A 17,463-nucleotide genomic window follows, 5' to 3' on the forward strand; every position below is an offset into this window, starting at 1 on the left:
TGTCTATTCTCCACAAAACGGAGTCCCTTTGAGCTGACTTCGACTTTTCGTGATATATCCATACCGATAGCCGATTGTTTCCAACTACTTGGAATGGATTTGTCGTCCAATATGAACTTCGGCAGATACATTGAATCCATGGCCAAATATGCAGCAAGGAAGCTTGGGATCCTTTCCAGGATGAGGCGTTACTTTACACCGGGACAGTTACTTCAGCTGTACCCAGCACAAGTCCGATGCCACCTTTGGGATGGCTCTGCTACATATCACTGGCCACTTTGGATTCAATTGACAACCGTGCCAATGTCAATTGACAACCGTGGCTTATAGGTGACTCGGAATTAGTAACACCGCCGTAAAGTTGCCTGCATATCGGTATTTTACAGGATATATCACGGAGAGTGTGCGATGGAATTACACGATTTAATTCCGCCTTCCCCTTTCCATCACCGAGGGACTAGGCGTAGGCTTGGGTTCCACCCCTATGTTATGGATATTCAAAAGATTCGCACGAAGCGTTACGCTTCCACATTTATATGGCGAACGGCTATGGAGTGGAATTCCCTGCCTGCAGACTTGTTCCCTGAACGTTATAACTTGGGTCTTTTCAAGGCGAGAATGAATAGGCATTATTTCGGTGTGCATGCTCCATCGTCGACCTCACCGTCACTTTCCATCAGGTGAGATGGAGGTCAAATGCGCACTTATATTTTATAAAAAAAAAACTCGAATTGAGAACCTCCTCCTTTTTTTAAAGTCGGTTAATGAAAATACTAACACAATCAGACACTTAATAAATTAAATTAAATTTGACAGATACAACATTCACACATGAAAATAATCAAATTTAATAATAACAACAATAACAGTAAATTTAAATTGCACTAACCAAATATACACAGATACACAAACAGCCAAACAGCTATTGCGCAAAGCCTACGTCCCGAGATTGCTTTTCAAACAGACACAGAAAACATTTTCGTTTGAACATTGGTAGTGCTCATGTAGTGCTTGATACACAGCCGTCCGTACAGGCGGAGGTAGATCGTTCCAAATTTATAAATACTAATAATATTCAGTGGCTCTATGACCTTTAAGTCGGTTTCAATTCATTTATCATTTTTATAAGATAGACTTCTAGATACCATGGCATATACATATAAAAATGCAGAAGAAGAAATTCAAACGCGATGCAAACGCGATGCAAGCGCGCGACTGCATCGATACAAACCAAATTCGCGATTGCATCGCTACACCTGGGCTTTATAGGCGATTGCATCGATGCAATCGCGCGGTTACATCGATGCACCCGTCTATAAATTGCTAAAAGTCGCGTGTCACTACTCTTATTTATTCATGTAAAGTCAAAGCAAACATTTTTAATGCTTAAAAAAACTTAATAATAAGTGTTATTTTTTATATAAGATTTTGTGTCTGAAATACTAACTAAATCTTTGTAAATATAATACGAATAAACTATAACGTTTTAAGTCTATTTTTCCTTTTATTTTAACAACCTCGCAAGCGTGATGCAAAACATTGTATGCCACACGGTACAGTTATTACAAACGTTTGAGCCATTAAATCTCTCGCCTTCAGCTCGAGCTTTGAATTTGTCCCTCTGTTTATAATTACCTACTTACCGCCCTTGTGACACAAAGTGTTAATATTCATTGTTACAAATTACGATTAAGGCTTAAAAAATTTTAAATAAAAATGGAAGTAAATATAGCAAATTATGCTACTCCGCGAACCCAGTGAAGGTTAAAATCGTGCAAAATAGCTGCGCTTGTGTTGAATATTTTTTCATGAAGTCCACCCTTCATCTGTATAAAATAAATAACATAAGCGCAACTACAGTCACAAACACCACAAAATCTCATCTATTTTGCACGATTTAACCTTCACTAGGTTCGCGGAGTAGCAAATAAATTTACTTCCATTTATATTAACATGAACTTCCGCAAAGTAACGCCCGAGTCCATTAACTATTATAAATTTCATTATCTTGCTTAAAATGTCTATATTATTTCAAAAATGAAAAGACCCTTAGCGGGGAAATTAGTTCTGAACTAACTGTTGGCTATCAATCTCATAAAATTGTAGGTAACTTAATTATAAAAGCTCAACTCAAAAATAAATTGCAATTGTGCCATTATTAATTGAGCATTGCATATAGAGCCATCAGCTTTAACAGGTAACAAATAATTAAGAAACTCAACACGTAATAAAACTAGAACTAAAATTAGTTTGTGTAAAATCTGTAACTGTAAAAACCCGCCAGGTTTTGTAGCGAATTACCTATCACTGTGTATTTTTATTTTATTTTGTAAATTTTTCCAGTACAGTTATTAGTAAATACAATTTTTATTGGTAAATTTTAGTCTTGATCTGAAATTCATAGCCATTTGTAGATATTTGACCAAAAACCTTCGGTATGGCTAGTGAAAATTTAAAAACAAATTTTGTAAAAATAAATTAGGGCCTATATATAGGTATCTATTTTTTGTTTTACGCACCAAACAAGACAAGTTGATTTCTAATGTTTACTTAATAGAAGTTTACTCAATGTTTTTGATATCTATTACAGAGTTCATAGTTTATTGTGGCATTACTATTTTATAATCACATTTGTAGCTTGTTTTCTTTGCAAATATCGTTGTTTGGGAAAAATCAGGAACTGATGTCGGAGACGTTACTGTTACTTGGCGGGAGAACAAAATATGTTTCGTAATTTATTGTTTCTATGTTCAGTGGACCGGTTTTTATGCTAAAATAAGTGTGAAAGCTATGGCTGCGACGTGGTTTGACGCGGACACCCAATTATATATGTATCTACGTGTAAAAGATCAGTGCGGACTTCCCATCGTCTTACTTCTAAAGCTTGTTAAAAAAACTCCATAAGTACCGGCAAAATTGTTAATAATTTATGTTCATATAACTTATATACTTTTTTTTATCTTAACTTATTGTTTGACTGTTTCCGCGGCCGACAACTGCCTGAATTTATTCGAAAGTTTCAGAAACTAATTGTTACCTACAATTTAATTTCTTCTTTCATAATATTTACTTTAAAAATTAACCTAGGAAACTAATTATTTGTATATCAAAAATGAAAAGTGTAATGTTGGGTTAATGAGAAATTTCTATTTTGAAAAATTCTTATTTTTTAGAAAAATAAATATTTTTCCGAATATTTTGCCTTCACTTCATTTTTTTTATGGCACCATCAATACATGAAATCTTGAAATGATGATTTTGCCAATGTCACAGTCGAAAGAAAAAACCATTGAGTTAATAGTTTTCCTAGACATTTTTCTGTATTTTTATTTTTTTCCATCCTCCAAGGTATTTTTTTATTAGAGAGAAGATATAAGATAACTCGAACACTTATAATATTATGTTCTTCGTTTAGAAACATCTTTTAAAGATTTATTTAACTTGAATTAAAAAATAAAATTGTACAGCTAAAAGCAAGTTAGAGAAAAACAAGATATAAAATGATAGGATAACAGCAAAATAACTTTTGTAATGACTACATCACTTTCGTTCAGTAACTTAACTTTTGACAGATGTCAACGTCAAATGTGGAAAAGTATAGGAAAAAAATATTGGAAAAATATCTGGAATGCCAAAAAAACAGTATCCGTAGCATGCATCCAAAACTGCCAGTAATCCATGGCCTATAAAATAAACATACAAAGTCAAAACAAAAATTTGGTCGTAGGGGTCGTATTATTGGGATGCCGCATTAGATTTTTATAGAGAGATTTATTATACAATTGTGTTGTGACACCTTAAATGTGTGATTGATTAGTTAATAAAATGTGATATTATCTCGATGTTAACTTTAACTGCACACTCAACGCTGTTTAATTCTGTTAACGTAAATATTTGCGGAAACAATGGAACACATTCGGCAACATGATTGGTATGTTTTTATGGATTATTATTGAATCGCAATTAACGCTTTACAACAAGTTAGGTTACAACTACTTATAGATTTCCAATTTTATATTTTCTTTTCATCTGTTATTCCATTGTACTTTAAACATAACCTGAAAAGCACAACTGCTAATGTACGAAAACATTTTTGTAGAAATTATATGAAATTATATTTTCTTTTTATGCTTCATATGAAACAGGCTCAGGTAAGAACTACGCTTCGGAATTATTTTCGTATTTCATAGCTTGCAGTAAAAAACGAGCCTTTATATGAATTATTAATCGCATGTGTACTAAAAGAACATTAACTTATAGACAGTAGCTTACTACAGAATGTTATGGAAAAATTGCCCTAACTTACTATAGAAAAGAGGTTCTATGAAAGTTTTATTTTTTAGTTTCTCTTGAAAAATTCTGCCTGTATCTAATCAGTCGCAGGAGGTACACAATTTTTTTTTAATTTATGTTTTAAGAAAGTTTACATATTTGTTTACATTATTTTAAATCATGACCATGCTGCATGACAAATTTTCCATGTGGATCATGACTTGATTTATATTAGTAGCAGTAGAGCTCCTTGTGATCCTTAACTCCTGTTAATCCAGGGATGTACTGTCACCTTACCTATTTCTGCCGCTAAGCAATAATGATCACATTACTGCATTCCAATTTTGAAGGGAAATTACAGGCACATGAGACTTGTCAGGTTAAAACTCTGGGTAACGGGCGCAGTGGCAGTGCCGTAAAAGTAAATTAATTTACAATTCCTTGCAATTCTGTAGCAATTCCACTTATTTTCGTAAAATGGTCCCGAATTCCGATGAATTATATCCAATTTAATTCAAAAAAGCAAACCCGTAACTTTACTGATTCTTTTATTTTTGATTTTATAACATTCATAAATGGTTTATTACGAGAATTTAGTGTAAATAAGTATATTCATCGATAAAACAACTAGGTACATAAAAAGATAAAATTACCAAGAAACCAAGAATTTTATAAATTATCAATGATTTGGCTGGCAATAAGTTAGAAATTGTCAACGTCAACAACAAACAATCTCAAATAATGTTCCTAATTCATTTGAAGTGGTTTATATAATGTTTAAAATGTGTTTTTGTGATCAACAACAAAGCTTCCACTTATGATTCACATAGACTTGATTGGATCAGTTTACAAAGTGTTGTGTTGTTATAATCATCAAATCAATTACTTTGTGAAAATAAAACAAGTAAGTGATATAATTGAAGTTCTTTTCATTTATTTTCAAAGCGATATGCTATCATTCTAATAATTAATTTCATATTTTTAGATATGGAGATATGTTCAAGAGTATCTGATGGTCTGTGGACCTTTCTGCTTGACATGGAGCGCAACCACAACCTAGCTAGGGCTCAGTGTCGGCCTTTGGCAAGTAATGGCAAACTTGATAAATTCTTAGGGATGTGGCACCAGCAATACACCAAAGGAATGATCCATTGTAAGTACTATACAGGAATATTTAATTGTAAAAGTAACATGGAGGTTAACAAGGGTCTTGAGCATTCAAAAGCCCTGATATCTGCCTATGGTGCCAAACACTGTAGTGAAGCTCTGTCATTGGACAGGAATGGCATATGCTCAATAGAGCCTTAACAGGGCATTGTGGCTTAAACAAGCACATGTCAAATATTGGACTGAGAAAATAGAGAATGTAGATTCTGCCACACGGAGGATGAAACTCCTGTTCATCTACTCACCCAATGCTACCCCCTGATGGGCATACGAAGTTCCAGAGGACATTAAATCTGTCAGAGCCAGGAAAGTCCTTCAGTTTTGTAATGCTGTCGGCCTTGGCTCTGCACTGTAATTAATCAGTCAATGGTCGCAGTGATGAGGGGATGCATAGGCCCTGAATAAAGCCACCCTAATAATAATAATAATAACATGAAGGTTGTAATAAATGAACATTTGTTTCAGTAACTACGTCAACAACTACAAAAGCAAATTTAAAAAATGCTGCTGACATAAATGCTAATGCCAGTGATTAGAGAACCTCCTCGTGGAAGCTCTCTGTCTGAAGCTGACAGGAGGTTGTTGGGCTTTCTGGGCTCAGGTTCAGTTTGGTGAAGTGCTTCAAGATGGGAATTGAGCAGATGATGGTGCCACACAAATAATCAAAATATCAGTAAAAAAAATGTTATTTTTTTATTATTAAAATACTAGTTTGACCTTAAAATTGGTTTTATTTCAACATAAGTGTTTGAAAAGGAATTATCTAAGTGCACATAAAAATAAAAGAAACTAATAATAGATAAATGTAAAATTGCTTGGGTAGGTAGATACAAACTATTGTAGCAATAAGAGAATGGTATCTTTTCCTATTATAGAATTGATGTTTTCATATTTTGTAGGTCTGCCTTATTCTTATTACTTCCTTAGGCATACTAAATTTTTGGTAGAATCTGAAGAAATAAGTGTTATACTTAATACAAAAACCATTGTATTTATAAATGATTACCATTGATTACTTAAGACTGACTTAATATTAGGTACCCTTTATAACATTATGTTCTTCCTGAGTTCGTGGACAATTGATATACTTTCTCTTATAATGGTCATTGTTGAAGGCCACTGTTACAGCTCACATGCATTTGGAGATATGGACTTGGTGCATTTTGTGGTATACCTGCACTAGCTCGAATGAACCCAGATGCTTAAAAACTCAATGCACTTAATAGGAACCTTATACAAAACAGTTAATCATAAATGGAATTACATGAGTGTAATAAATATACCTTAGGTAGTAATGATTCTTTCACTTACTTTGATAGTTATACTTTTTCCACCTCTCGCGCGGACAAATAAGGCTCAAAGTCCTATATGGTTCACGGCACAAACTTTTATTTGGCCTAAAAAGCCCGTTAAATTCGAAGTCCGGGAATTCGAACGAAAGTTCCATTATTCGAAGAGTAGCACTTATGCGACGGTATAATAGTCGTTCCATGACACACGCGCGCTCTAAAAAGTCTTCATATAGTCCTAAATCAGCAATTTTTGATTAATTTTCTAAATAATATAGCAAAATTAATTGTAAAATGTTGCTCTCGAGTAACTTCTTACGATTCTGCTGTTTGACATAAAAGCAATTCCTATTATTTGGACCAGTTTACGCATTGCGATAGAACAATGTCAAATAGATGAATTGCGTTATATGAATTGATAGCAATTCATAATATGAATGTCAGTTAAGTGACCTTTTTGCTATTTGAAAAATATAGATGGTATTATGATTCTGCCAATGCGGCCTTTATCTTCCAGGTGCTCATCAAAACCTGACATACACTTTGTAACCGAGAAAGATATAGACAATTGTGTAATAGAAAGGATCCTGCGAAACAAATTTCACGATCCTCTTTTATCCAGTGATAACAGTGATACCGATGATGAGTCACAGAGAGTTAAAATTGATTGGGACGAAGTCTTCAAGAAGAAAGATAGTGTAAGTATAATTAGCTAACTGTAGTCTGTCTGTATTTATCATACAGATTTATACTATCTACACATAATACATATTTACTTTTAAATACACTGGTTGGATTGTAATTCTAAAGCAATCATTCAATAAATGGAATAAATAACACTCATGTATATTTTGGAGATTTTGACTTGATATCTCATCACTTTTTGTAACAATAGGTATTAATTTTAATAACATCTGAAAATCATATTATTTGAAAAATATTAAATCGAAGGTGAGGTTATTTTTCAAATGTAGAAGTATGAATAGTCTATAGTTACGTAGTGCAGTACAAAAAATTCATTTGTTTATAGTTTAGTAATCGGAAATTTCTATCACAAACAAGGTACCCAAGGTACTTTTATAGATCATGTAAGATAAACCAAGTTTAAGTACACCACATTTATTTGCAAGCTAACACGCTTTTTACAACCAAACTCCAATAACAATGTTTCAATTGAAATGACGAATGTCTCACTCACCTCTGATCCTTTACCACTCAAATGCTTGTCGCGAATTACCGCAAGAGGTGCCACAAACACACGATTTGCAAGTCAATTGACCACTTCTTATTTTGAACCTCTAACAATTAATTTATCGATTTAATAAATTAAACTGATACGTTTTACACGTTTTGGAATTTTTGACACAAATCGATTCATTCAATTATTTAACGGATTTCTAATTAGCAGTACAACTGACCATCACATAATTGTCTTTGGTCGGGTAAGTTATCTGTTTGTTCACTTTTTCTGTAGAATGGATTGAACCCTATATGGATTATTTTCTCTGTTGATTCCTCGCTCTACTTCTCACATAAGCACCTCACACATTAAAGCAAAATAATGACTATGCCAAATTACATAAACAGGAGTATAATTCTATTATATAACTGCCTCCGTGGCCGAATGGTTACCGGACTGCCACGCAGAGGTCCTGGGTTCGATTCCCGGGACGGGAAACATATTTGTATGGTCTACATTTATTTCTCTTGTGAGTTTGAGTGTAATTTGTGGTTGTCTATGTGTGTCCATGGCACCCACGACACAGGGCTTCCCTAGTGCGGGGCAATGTTGAGTGTGTGCATTAAAAAAAATTGCTACAATGTCATGTGTCACACCTTGATTTTAATGTTGTTTGTGACACAATCTTACAGAAGAGTTGCCACTGCAATTTAGCCATTAGTAAACCTGTTTATATGCCAAGATAACTTTAAAGACTAGGTAAGTATTATGTTGTTTCAGAATTTCAAGCAAAAGCACTACATACCAGGAATGCATTCCTTACCACCATGTCCAAAGTTATCAGCCCTGACAGCGCAACAACATTTCCAAATGCTGAAAATGCTGAGCGTTAGGAACCCAAATGTCTTATGCGTTCACCCTGTGTATTATAATCCAAGTCGATTGGATTTAAAGGTATTTGAGGTATGTAACTTCATAAATTTTTAAAGTAATATAACATTATTGTTGCCATTACTTACTAGTTTACAGACTTAGATTTGCTTGAAAAATAACATGTTCACTAAGATTATGTATGTACCTTCACCCACAATAAAAAAAAAACATGATAAATTCTATTTATTAATAATTAATAAATAATGATGACCTCAAAATGCAAATTTCAATTTTTGTGAAAATAAATTTCAACACTAACCATATTATCTGCATCATATTAATTGCAGGATTTCAAAGAAATTTATGAAAAAGAACAAAAAGAATTCAAAGAATGGGCAAAATCTCTGTGGACCAGTAACCACTGTGTTCGTGCTTTAAGGCCCAAACCCACAATAGAGATGGTATATGAAGCAGAGTTTAAAATGAGAGCTAACGAGATGGCAGCATTCCCTAAACGATATGAAATGGCAGCTCTGATTCCATTCGACAACAATCAGAAGGGATGTGAAATTGTTTTTCGAAAGACTCTTATCAAGGTGAGCAACCCCAACGTAAAATATTATAGTTTCAAGCACGTTAGAAAACAACAATGGAAGGGTCTTAGCGTCGCTTACCAAGTACCACGTCCACTAAGCACTTCTATTGTGTGTATTGTTCTGTGGTTTGAAGTCTTATTAGACATCAATCAAAGTTAATCTTATTTTTAACCAGGTTGATATATCACAATTGCCGAACATCGAATACCCTGACTTACAGAAGAAGTGCACCATACTTACTCCGTGTCCTGTACCTGAACCTTGCACAAAGCATCCTGTTAGATTCATACTGCCAAGTAAGTTAACAAAGTGAAATAAACAGACCTAAATTCTTTGCAAGTGGTATTTTTTTGTCTGTGAAGCATACGTACTTGGTAATTATTTTGATTGGGTAGGCACATGTTCGACACTGAGTGTGTCAGGGTAAATGGGGTAATGGGCTGGTTTCCACAACTCGACGTCGAACCGCTTATTTTGCATATGGTGGGTGCAAGGTCCGACTTCTTCTCCGAGCTTTCTCTTTGGTTTGCTGAAAACTTCGGGTAACAACCTCGGCAGTTCAAGGTATTTCGCCATATAATTGGTCACGCCTGAATAGTGTAGTAGGATATGCGCAGCTGTTTCCTCCTCAATACACGCTGCTCGCTGTTCGTGATACCCAAATGAATAAGGTGTTAATTATATTGATACTTCGGGGAAGAAAGGGCGTAAATGTCTAACTACAAGTATACAAAACAAGTGAAAAGCAACCAATTTCTAAACGTTTTAGTTCATGACTTTTTATGTTTATAACTTCATCTTTTTAGGCGAATATGTAAATTTTAGATTGACAGGCAGAATTAACTTGAAAATTTAACGCAATTAATAAACATCTCTTGTTTCATACAATTGATTTTTACAGCCTTTCTTTCCCGATATTTTGATATGGAATTTAACCAGTTAAGACAGTTAGAGCATGGCTATAAGAAATTCAGTGAATGTGTTTTGGTTTATTCAAAATTTTTCTATTTTATTTATGGAGAGCAAAAAATTATTGATTGTTGAAGTTTTAAATTTTCGAGTCGAAAAACATGCGGAAAAATCATTGAATGCATGTTGCATAAATGGACAATAGATGTGGTATTATCGTATGATTGTCTGATAACATTGGTAGCTGCAGTGAGCTACAATAAAGCCCCCTATTGATTCCTGTGTTTTGTTTTTTCTTTTCTATATTTAATTTTTGTGTGTGATGGTAGCACTTCACGTAGCTATTTATATTTGCGTATTTAATATATTTGGCCAACAATGACCGTGTGTAGTTATCATGTATGTGACAAAGTACTTGCCTTATTTGCCTATTTGGCAAACACTAAACTTGTCGGTTTCTTGACGCACATCAAAGGAGCCGAACAGGGAAATACCGTCATATTCATTATTTTTGCTCCTTTTTTATCTCCATGTGTAGACGGTCATATTTGTCAATGTTTACATGTTTGTCTGTACGTCAAATATTTTTCCAAGTACATCAAACGTCCAGTAGCCATGTGATGTGCCGCCATGAAGTAAAAAGTATTTGTATACTAATGCACCGTGTGTGACCTGTCAATAACAATTTAAAATACAAATTGCAGATGAGCAATCAATGTCAATTCTACCAAAAACAGAGGTGCACAGAGAACTGGCGCAATATGCATATGACAACGGAGCTATGTACATAGCCAGTGAGAACGCACTCAAATGTATGGTTGAGACAGACCTACATTGGGCCATACCGGTATCAGTCTGCGAAGTCATTGGGGCAGGTAAGTGGATGGCCTTACACTGCACCGACTTATTTAACCCTTGCTAGGTCAGTAACTTGAGTGATACTTTGGTATGCTAACCTGAATAATGTAGCGAAGAACAGAACAAGATAATGTCGATATAAATGCCTGTCACTTATAGATTCCTGCCGACGAGTGCCTTACACTTACACTTAAAATATCGAAGATTCTGTGTGTGGTATTATTAAACACTGATCTCGAACATTTACCTTTTTGCTCACGCAAAACTCGCCTATGCGAGACTGCGTCAGTTGTACAAGATACCTAATGTTTTTCTATTGTAGAAGGCGAAAAAGTGAATGTATTCGTGTTTGGAAGCGAGTTCTCGAACAACAGAGAACCGGCACAGACAAGGACGTACAAAGCGTTTAGACATTTAGTAGAGTCTGCTTTTGTATCGTAAGTACAGCACTTTATGTTGAATAATATGTATTTGATAAGAAACGAAAGAAAATAATTGCATCATTTGCAAGTCTTTTCTTTGGCGGTCTTGATAAGTGGTTTACGTACAAGGTCTTTTTTGAGCTGCTTGCGGCATGCTTTCGACGCAACCAATTTATTTTAATTCAATATATTTTTACTTGACGTAATTACGTAGCCGCAATCGGTCCCATTAACATTCATTCTAACTTACTCGCAATTATGTGTCAACTCACCCCTAACTTTCAACTAACTGCAACCGAGACGTCCAAGGCCATACAATAAGTCAATGATAAAGTGAAGCGTCCGTCATTTCGGTATCTACAATGTACATATGAGCGACATTAAGGCCACACACTGGACGACGGACTGCGCGGTGGCGACGACGGCGGCAATAAAAGGGGCCTGTTCCCGTTTAGTTTGCGGCGGTAAAGTGACGTAACGAGATGTAACCACGTTATAGCACCAAATTCTTTCAATCAGTATGAGTTATTATACGAAAAAGAAGATGTGAACCTGTACTACAAACAAGCGAAGCCCAAAGACGAAATCCGAATAGTTCTATGATAACGCTAGAATGACCGTGGAAACGTTCGACTATATTTTTGCAAATATCAAACCAGAATAGGAACCACACTCTAATTATGAACTAGTAGTATCTCAGTTCTTCTCTTTATAGTGATTAATAATCCCTGTCTTTAACCGACTTCAAAAAAGGAGGAGGTTCTCAATTCGACTGTGTTGTTTTTTTTGTATGTATGTTACGCGATAACTCCGGTATTTGTGAACCGATTTTCATGATTCTTTTTTTATTGGAAAGGGGGTACTTCCATAGTGGTCCCATTTCATTTTGAAGGAAATCATCCACCTCTAAGGGTGGCTGTTGACGCATGAAGATTCATTTTTATAAATAGCGCCTAACTTTAATTTAGGAGCAATTACTTGTAGCAATTATTTAGTTGATTTTGCTATTTCAATTCAAGGCGTTTTTCCCTCGCTATACTTTGAGTAGTGTCGTAGTGAGAACCTATTTTTATTATCTCCAGTATCAAGTCCTGTATAGTGGCAAACTAGGGGATATTTCAATGAAACTTAGCAAATAGACGTAATTCCACGTACTTTTGAGGTCGGTTTTTTTAGTACCCTGTACTGAGATTATTAATGGTCTATATGTTTGCTGTTCCATATTGGTTCCTTCGCGTTTGGATACCACTTAACATCAGGTGGAGTGGAGTCATTTGCCTGTCAGGTATAAAAAAAAAAAAAAAAGTATTTCTAAAACTGCTGAAATTTTTTGTCCGACGATATCTTAAATAAGCAACAAGACGTCACTATAACTATTCGAACGAACATTGAACGAACTGGAGCGGGACTCTCGTCTACCGCCGCCCGCGCCAATGGCGTCGAGAACAGCAGAATTGCAGAATGTACAAAACTTAGGCACTTTAATCAAGAAGCGCAAGTCGCCACCCTCATCGCTGTTGTCCCCGCGCTCCCGCCCGCTGTTGTCCAGTTTGTAGCCTAAGAGCCTGTGCACACGGCGTATTGTATTCGCGCCGTAAACGCGCGTCATCTGCACGTGTACGTGCCGCAGACGCACTGTAGTGATGATTCACACGCGCGCAAACATCGCGTTCCAAGCAAGAAGCTTATATACTCCACTGGAGTTTACACTTAGAATTTCATGTAGTTGCATCATTTCAAAAAACTAACTGAAATTAAGAAACGAAACAAAAATTGAAACTATCTTTTATCAAAGTGCGCCATACATATGCGCGATTACAGCGCGCCTTCGGCGCGTATATTCGCGTCATCGCATCGGCGCGTATAAAATACGCCGTGTGCATAGGCCCTAACACTCCCAGTCCCACGTGGTCCGTGGCCATTCAAAAAATTCGAGTGCAGCAGGCTAAGAGAGGCTGATAACCAGCAAGACACGTGGACCACTAATGGCCCACAAAAACAGCAAGTCACAATATATTTTCAAATTAAAAAGAATTTATCAATATTATTAATTTTTATTCACAACTCACGCTTGATTAAAAAATTTACTATGTCAAATTAGTTTTCACGAAAAAACCTAAGACAGTTTCCTTGGTATGGTTTCGGATTTCCCCATACCTACTGTCCTAGTTAAAAATCACGCTGTATACTACACAACATTTAAATATTATCATCATCATCATCAACTCATTTATACGTCTCACTGCTGGGCACGAGTCAAATATTATATGTTTCCATTTTCAGGACATCAGAAAAAATTAAAATCTTAAAAGAAAATGAAAAAGCTGCAGATGCAGATAAGAAGAAAAAGGAAGTAAAGACTGTTCCTACAAATAACATTACCACCGACGACCTATCCAGCGATGACGAAGACCATTTGGTTATTGCAGGTAAAAATTACATAATACTCACTAGCCGTTTCGATTCTCAGCCAAGTCTTGCACCAATCGACTCTTCAGATCATCCATCATCATACCAAGTTGAGTTATATATTTCTTTTGGCTGATAAATTACCAAATTATTTTGAACTCTGAAACCTTTTGACGTCAATGTCAGCGTTGTCCGTACTTAAAAGAAATTAAAATTAAGCAATATAATTCTAAAATTATTTTAACTTTAAACATGCTCCCCTCAAAAATTTTCCGAATTGTCGCTTACGCCCGTTCTACAAAACTCCGGCTAAATCGTATTTATACACTCCCGGACACATGATATGAATACATTTAGTAGCAGTAGATCTCCTTGTCAAAGAGTTCGCCTCGGAACGTACTGCCACCTATTTCTGCCGCCAAGCAGTAATGCTTAGACTATGGAAACGAAAAAAAAATACATGTTATGTTGACATATATAAATCAGACGTTATATGTATACGATGCATTTCGACGTGGAAAACATAAACATGTTATTGTCTTAGTTTAACTATTGCGTGCCGTCTTTAACCAAAAGAGATAGCATTACATTAGTCTGTGTCAAGCACGGGAATCGAAAACACGTAACGTCATCTTAAAACCCAACCGTGTCCATTTCGCAGTACATGAGGTACATGATACGGTTGTCAAAGGGAAGTACAACAAATGTCAAAACAAATGTTTTTCCAAGTATTTTATTGAATTATTCGCATGTATTGTAATAAAATGGACAAAAATATTGACAGTGAGAACAATTAAGTATTAATGACAATTCGTTGCTGCATCATTATTGGTTGTGGCATTTGAAAAAGCGAAAATCGACCGAATGTAACATTGTACAGGCACGTGTTATTTTTCTGTCTATAAATCACTCAAAAGCCCAAATATCTCACGTGATTAGACTTATTTAAGTAGTTTATTCATAAATCTTGCCAAATTTTGCTTGGTTTCTTCAGATTGCCTGTTTGTTTTATATTTTGATAATTGTTGTTAACGATTATTTTGAGATAGTGTTGTTCTTGGAAGCGTACATATTATCGATATTCTATTATTAAAATAATTCACTACGAGGTTTTTATTATTTTATTATTATTATTAGTTTTACTATTTCAAGTTTACCTACAAATCAAAAAAGAAAACAGAATGATTGGAAATCAAACCACCGTAAAATAGTGCCGAGTATAAAATTGAATCTAAGACCATCTTCATTTATTCGCTTCATTTTGAAGAGTCAAATTTTAACATAACTTTGAATGTAACTAAGATTACATGATAATGCCATTCCATCATTAGGTTTATTGTTAAATAATTTTATATTTAATTTACATTAAACTATTTGCCTTGCCTTGCCATGCCATCGTTCGGTGTCACTCGCCTAGCTGACGGAGTGAAGGCGATCGCTGACGTGTATAGAGCTCGTTTGACATGTCTTGTCACAACACTCAGTCGCTCGTGACTACTTGCCTCACTTCGGAGAAGTGTCGATTTTTCTGCACAAATCAAAGGCGCTCGGCCAATAGTAGTCAGTTGACATTGTATAATCAGACATTTGCATGCTATTAAATATATGCGGAACATGTTTATACTAACACTGTCTCTTGTTACATCTCCTGTTATGCCATGTTTTAAGCAAATAAACGTATGATAATAATATTATTAATAATCATACGTTTTTACTTTTACTTTTTACTTTTATTTATTTCCAAAATTAAATGGAAGTATTATAGATTCACTTAAATCAGTCACTGTATTAATTCTATACTAATGCATAAATACAAAAAATGTGTCCGAGAGTATATTATGTTCGTAATTAATGTAACGCAATAATGTACCAGACGACCACATCAATAGCCTGATCGCAAACTAGAGAATTCCCTGAACTAAGTAACAGAGCAACAGAACACTGAACACTTCCCAAAGATTACAAAAATAATATATTTGTTTAAATAAGTTTTTTCATATTTTCTTTGATAATTTTTTAACGTGTTTTCAATTATTACGGGCTGTTGTAGAAGATCTGCGCGGGCAATGTTACATAGTCCTTATTAGTTTTATTACTTGATTGGTAGCCCGTAGTAGCTAAGCCATAGATCCTTTTGACATATTTGTCTTATATACTTCTAATTATCAATTTTATTATCAATATTGTATTGCAAGACAATGTCATTGTCTGAATTATGTGTTTGAAATGGGAATAAGAATAGTATTTTTTTATTTTTCGGGCTCACACACATATAAGCCGCACTGCTACGTTTATGTGGAGTTACCACCTTGTCTTATTATACTATGGTATTATATTGTGCTATAAGACAATGTTTATTTTAATAAAAGGGAACAAGAATAATTACATATTATATTATGTTATTAGATGATGTTTGTGAAATAAATGTCCCGGAAAACATTGAACCAGAGAAGCCAAAGAAAACTAAACCGACCGAAACAAAACAAAAAGAACATATCATTTTTGAAAAGCGAGTTACAAGAAGTATGAGCAAGTCAGGTATGTTATGTATGCTTTTAATTATTTATTTGAAATAGGGGCATTAGGATATTATAGCAAGCTATTTTTTCAATTGTACAGTGGTAGCAGCACGCAAAAGTATAAAAATTAATAAAAATGATTTTTGACTAGTTTTAGATCTAGTATGTCAACTAATGACTACTTACAAAAGCGTCATTTAAACAACCCGGTAGTAAGGCGATTGGTCACTGTAATCTTGCGTATCTACTTGTTATTTTGTATAATTAAATTGTCCTTTATTATTAAATAATCATTTAAATCAAATGTTTAAGTAATTAATTACTCTTGATAACTACCATTAAACCAAGAGGCTTGCTGACAGAACAAATCGTTTCTGAAGTTTTGAATGACGCTTAAATATAAAGCTCGCTTACCCTAGGAGGTTGCCAACGCATTTTGTCGCTGGTTCGGGAAAGTTTACACTCCCGTATAAGACGTGAAAAGACCTGCAAACACTTCTTAAAGAATTTGATGACACGTACTGTCTATGATGCTACGAAAATAAAATACATATATTTAGGCAAAATAAAATCAAGTATTTCATAACGCATTTCCAAATTACGTAATTAAATCTGAATTGGCCTGCTTGTATGTGGAATGTAATTGAGGTTATCAGCGCAAAATTGGTGTAAAATGATTGGTAGGTGTGTGTAAAAAAATTAAATGTGGGTTACACCACTTTTGCTCTGACAGCCTCAGGTAATATTCCCCAAAATTATTTAATTGATAAGCATTTTTCGCGCACCTATAGTTACCACGAATCATTATTGTTTTCACACATAACGTGTAAAGAAAATTACCTCGAACTCATTCGTTTGTTCAACACTTACTCACACATGTATAAGCACATACAACAAGAGCGAACTATTACAATTGGTAACCCAATATATATATTGGGTTACCAATATATATAACAACACAATGTAACT

The 17,463-nt window shown here is 34.7% G+C and overlaps 1 protein-coding gene across 3 annotated transcripts in view; it reads left to right on the top strand.

Annotated features, from left to right (window-relative positions):
* The first annotated feature begins 3,671 nt into the window (after nt 1–3,671).
* The window catches only part of LOC113235105, a 33,973-nt gene continuing 20,181 nt past the window's right edge, over nt 3,672–17,463 (top strand). For all 3 annotated transcript variants that reach the window (XM_026470677.1, XM_026470678.1, XM_026470679.1), the window contains exons 1-9: nt 3,672–3,931; nt 7,246–7,426; nt 8,689–8,871; nt 9,129–9,377; nt 9,553–9,673; nt 10,991–11,161; nt 11,467–11,581; nt 13,850–13,995; nt 16,382–16,513. In XM_026470677.1, coding sequence (XP_026326462.1) covers nt 3,906–3,931; nt 7,246–7,426; nt 8,689–8,871; nt 9,129–9,377; nt 9,553–9,673; nt 10,991–11,161; nt 11,467–11,581; nt 13,850–13,995; nt 16,382–16,513 — 1,324 coding nt within the window. In that variant the 5' untranslated portion in view covers nt 3,672–3,905. The remainder of the gene's footprint in view (nt 3,932–7,245; nt 7,427–8,688; nt 8,872–9,128; nt 9,378–9,552; nt 9,674–10,990; nt 11,162–11,466; nt 11,582–13,849; nt 13,996–16,381; nt 16,514–17,463) is intronic.

The sequence above is a fragment of the Hyposmocoma kahamanoa genome, unplaced genomic scaffold (genome assembly GCF_003589595.1).
Source record: "Hyposmocoma kahamanoa isolate Upper Pololo Valley unplaced genomic scaffold, ASM358959v1 87, whole genome shotgun sequence".
Taxonomy (NCBI): domain Eukaryota; kingdom Metazoa; phylum Arthropoda; class Insecta; order Lepidoptera; family Cosmopterigidae; genus Hyposmocoma; species Hyposmocoma kahamanoa.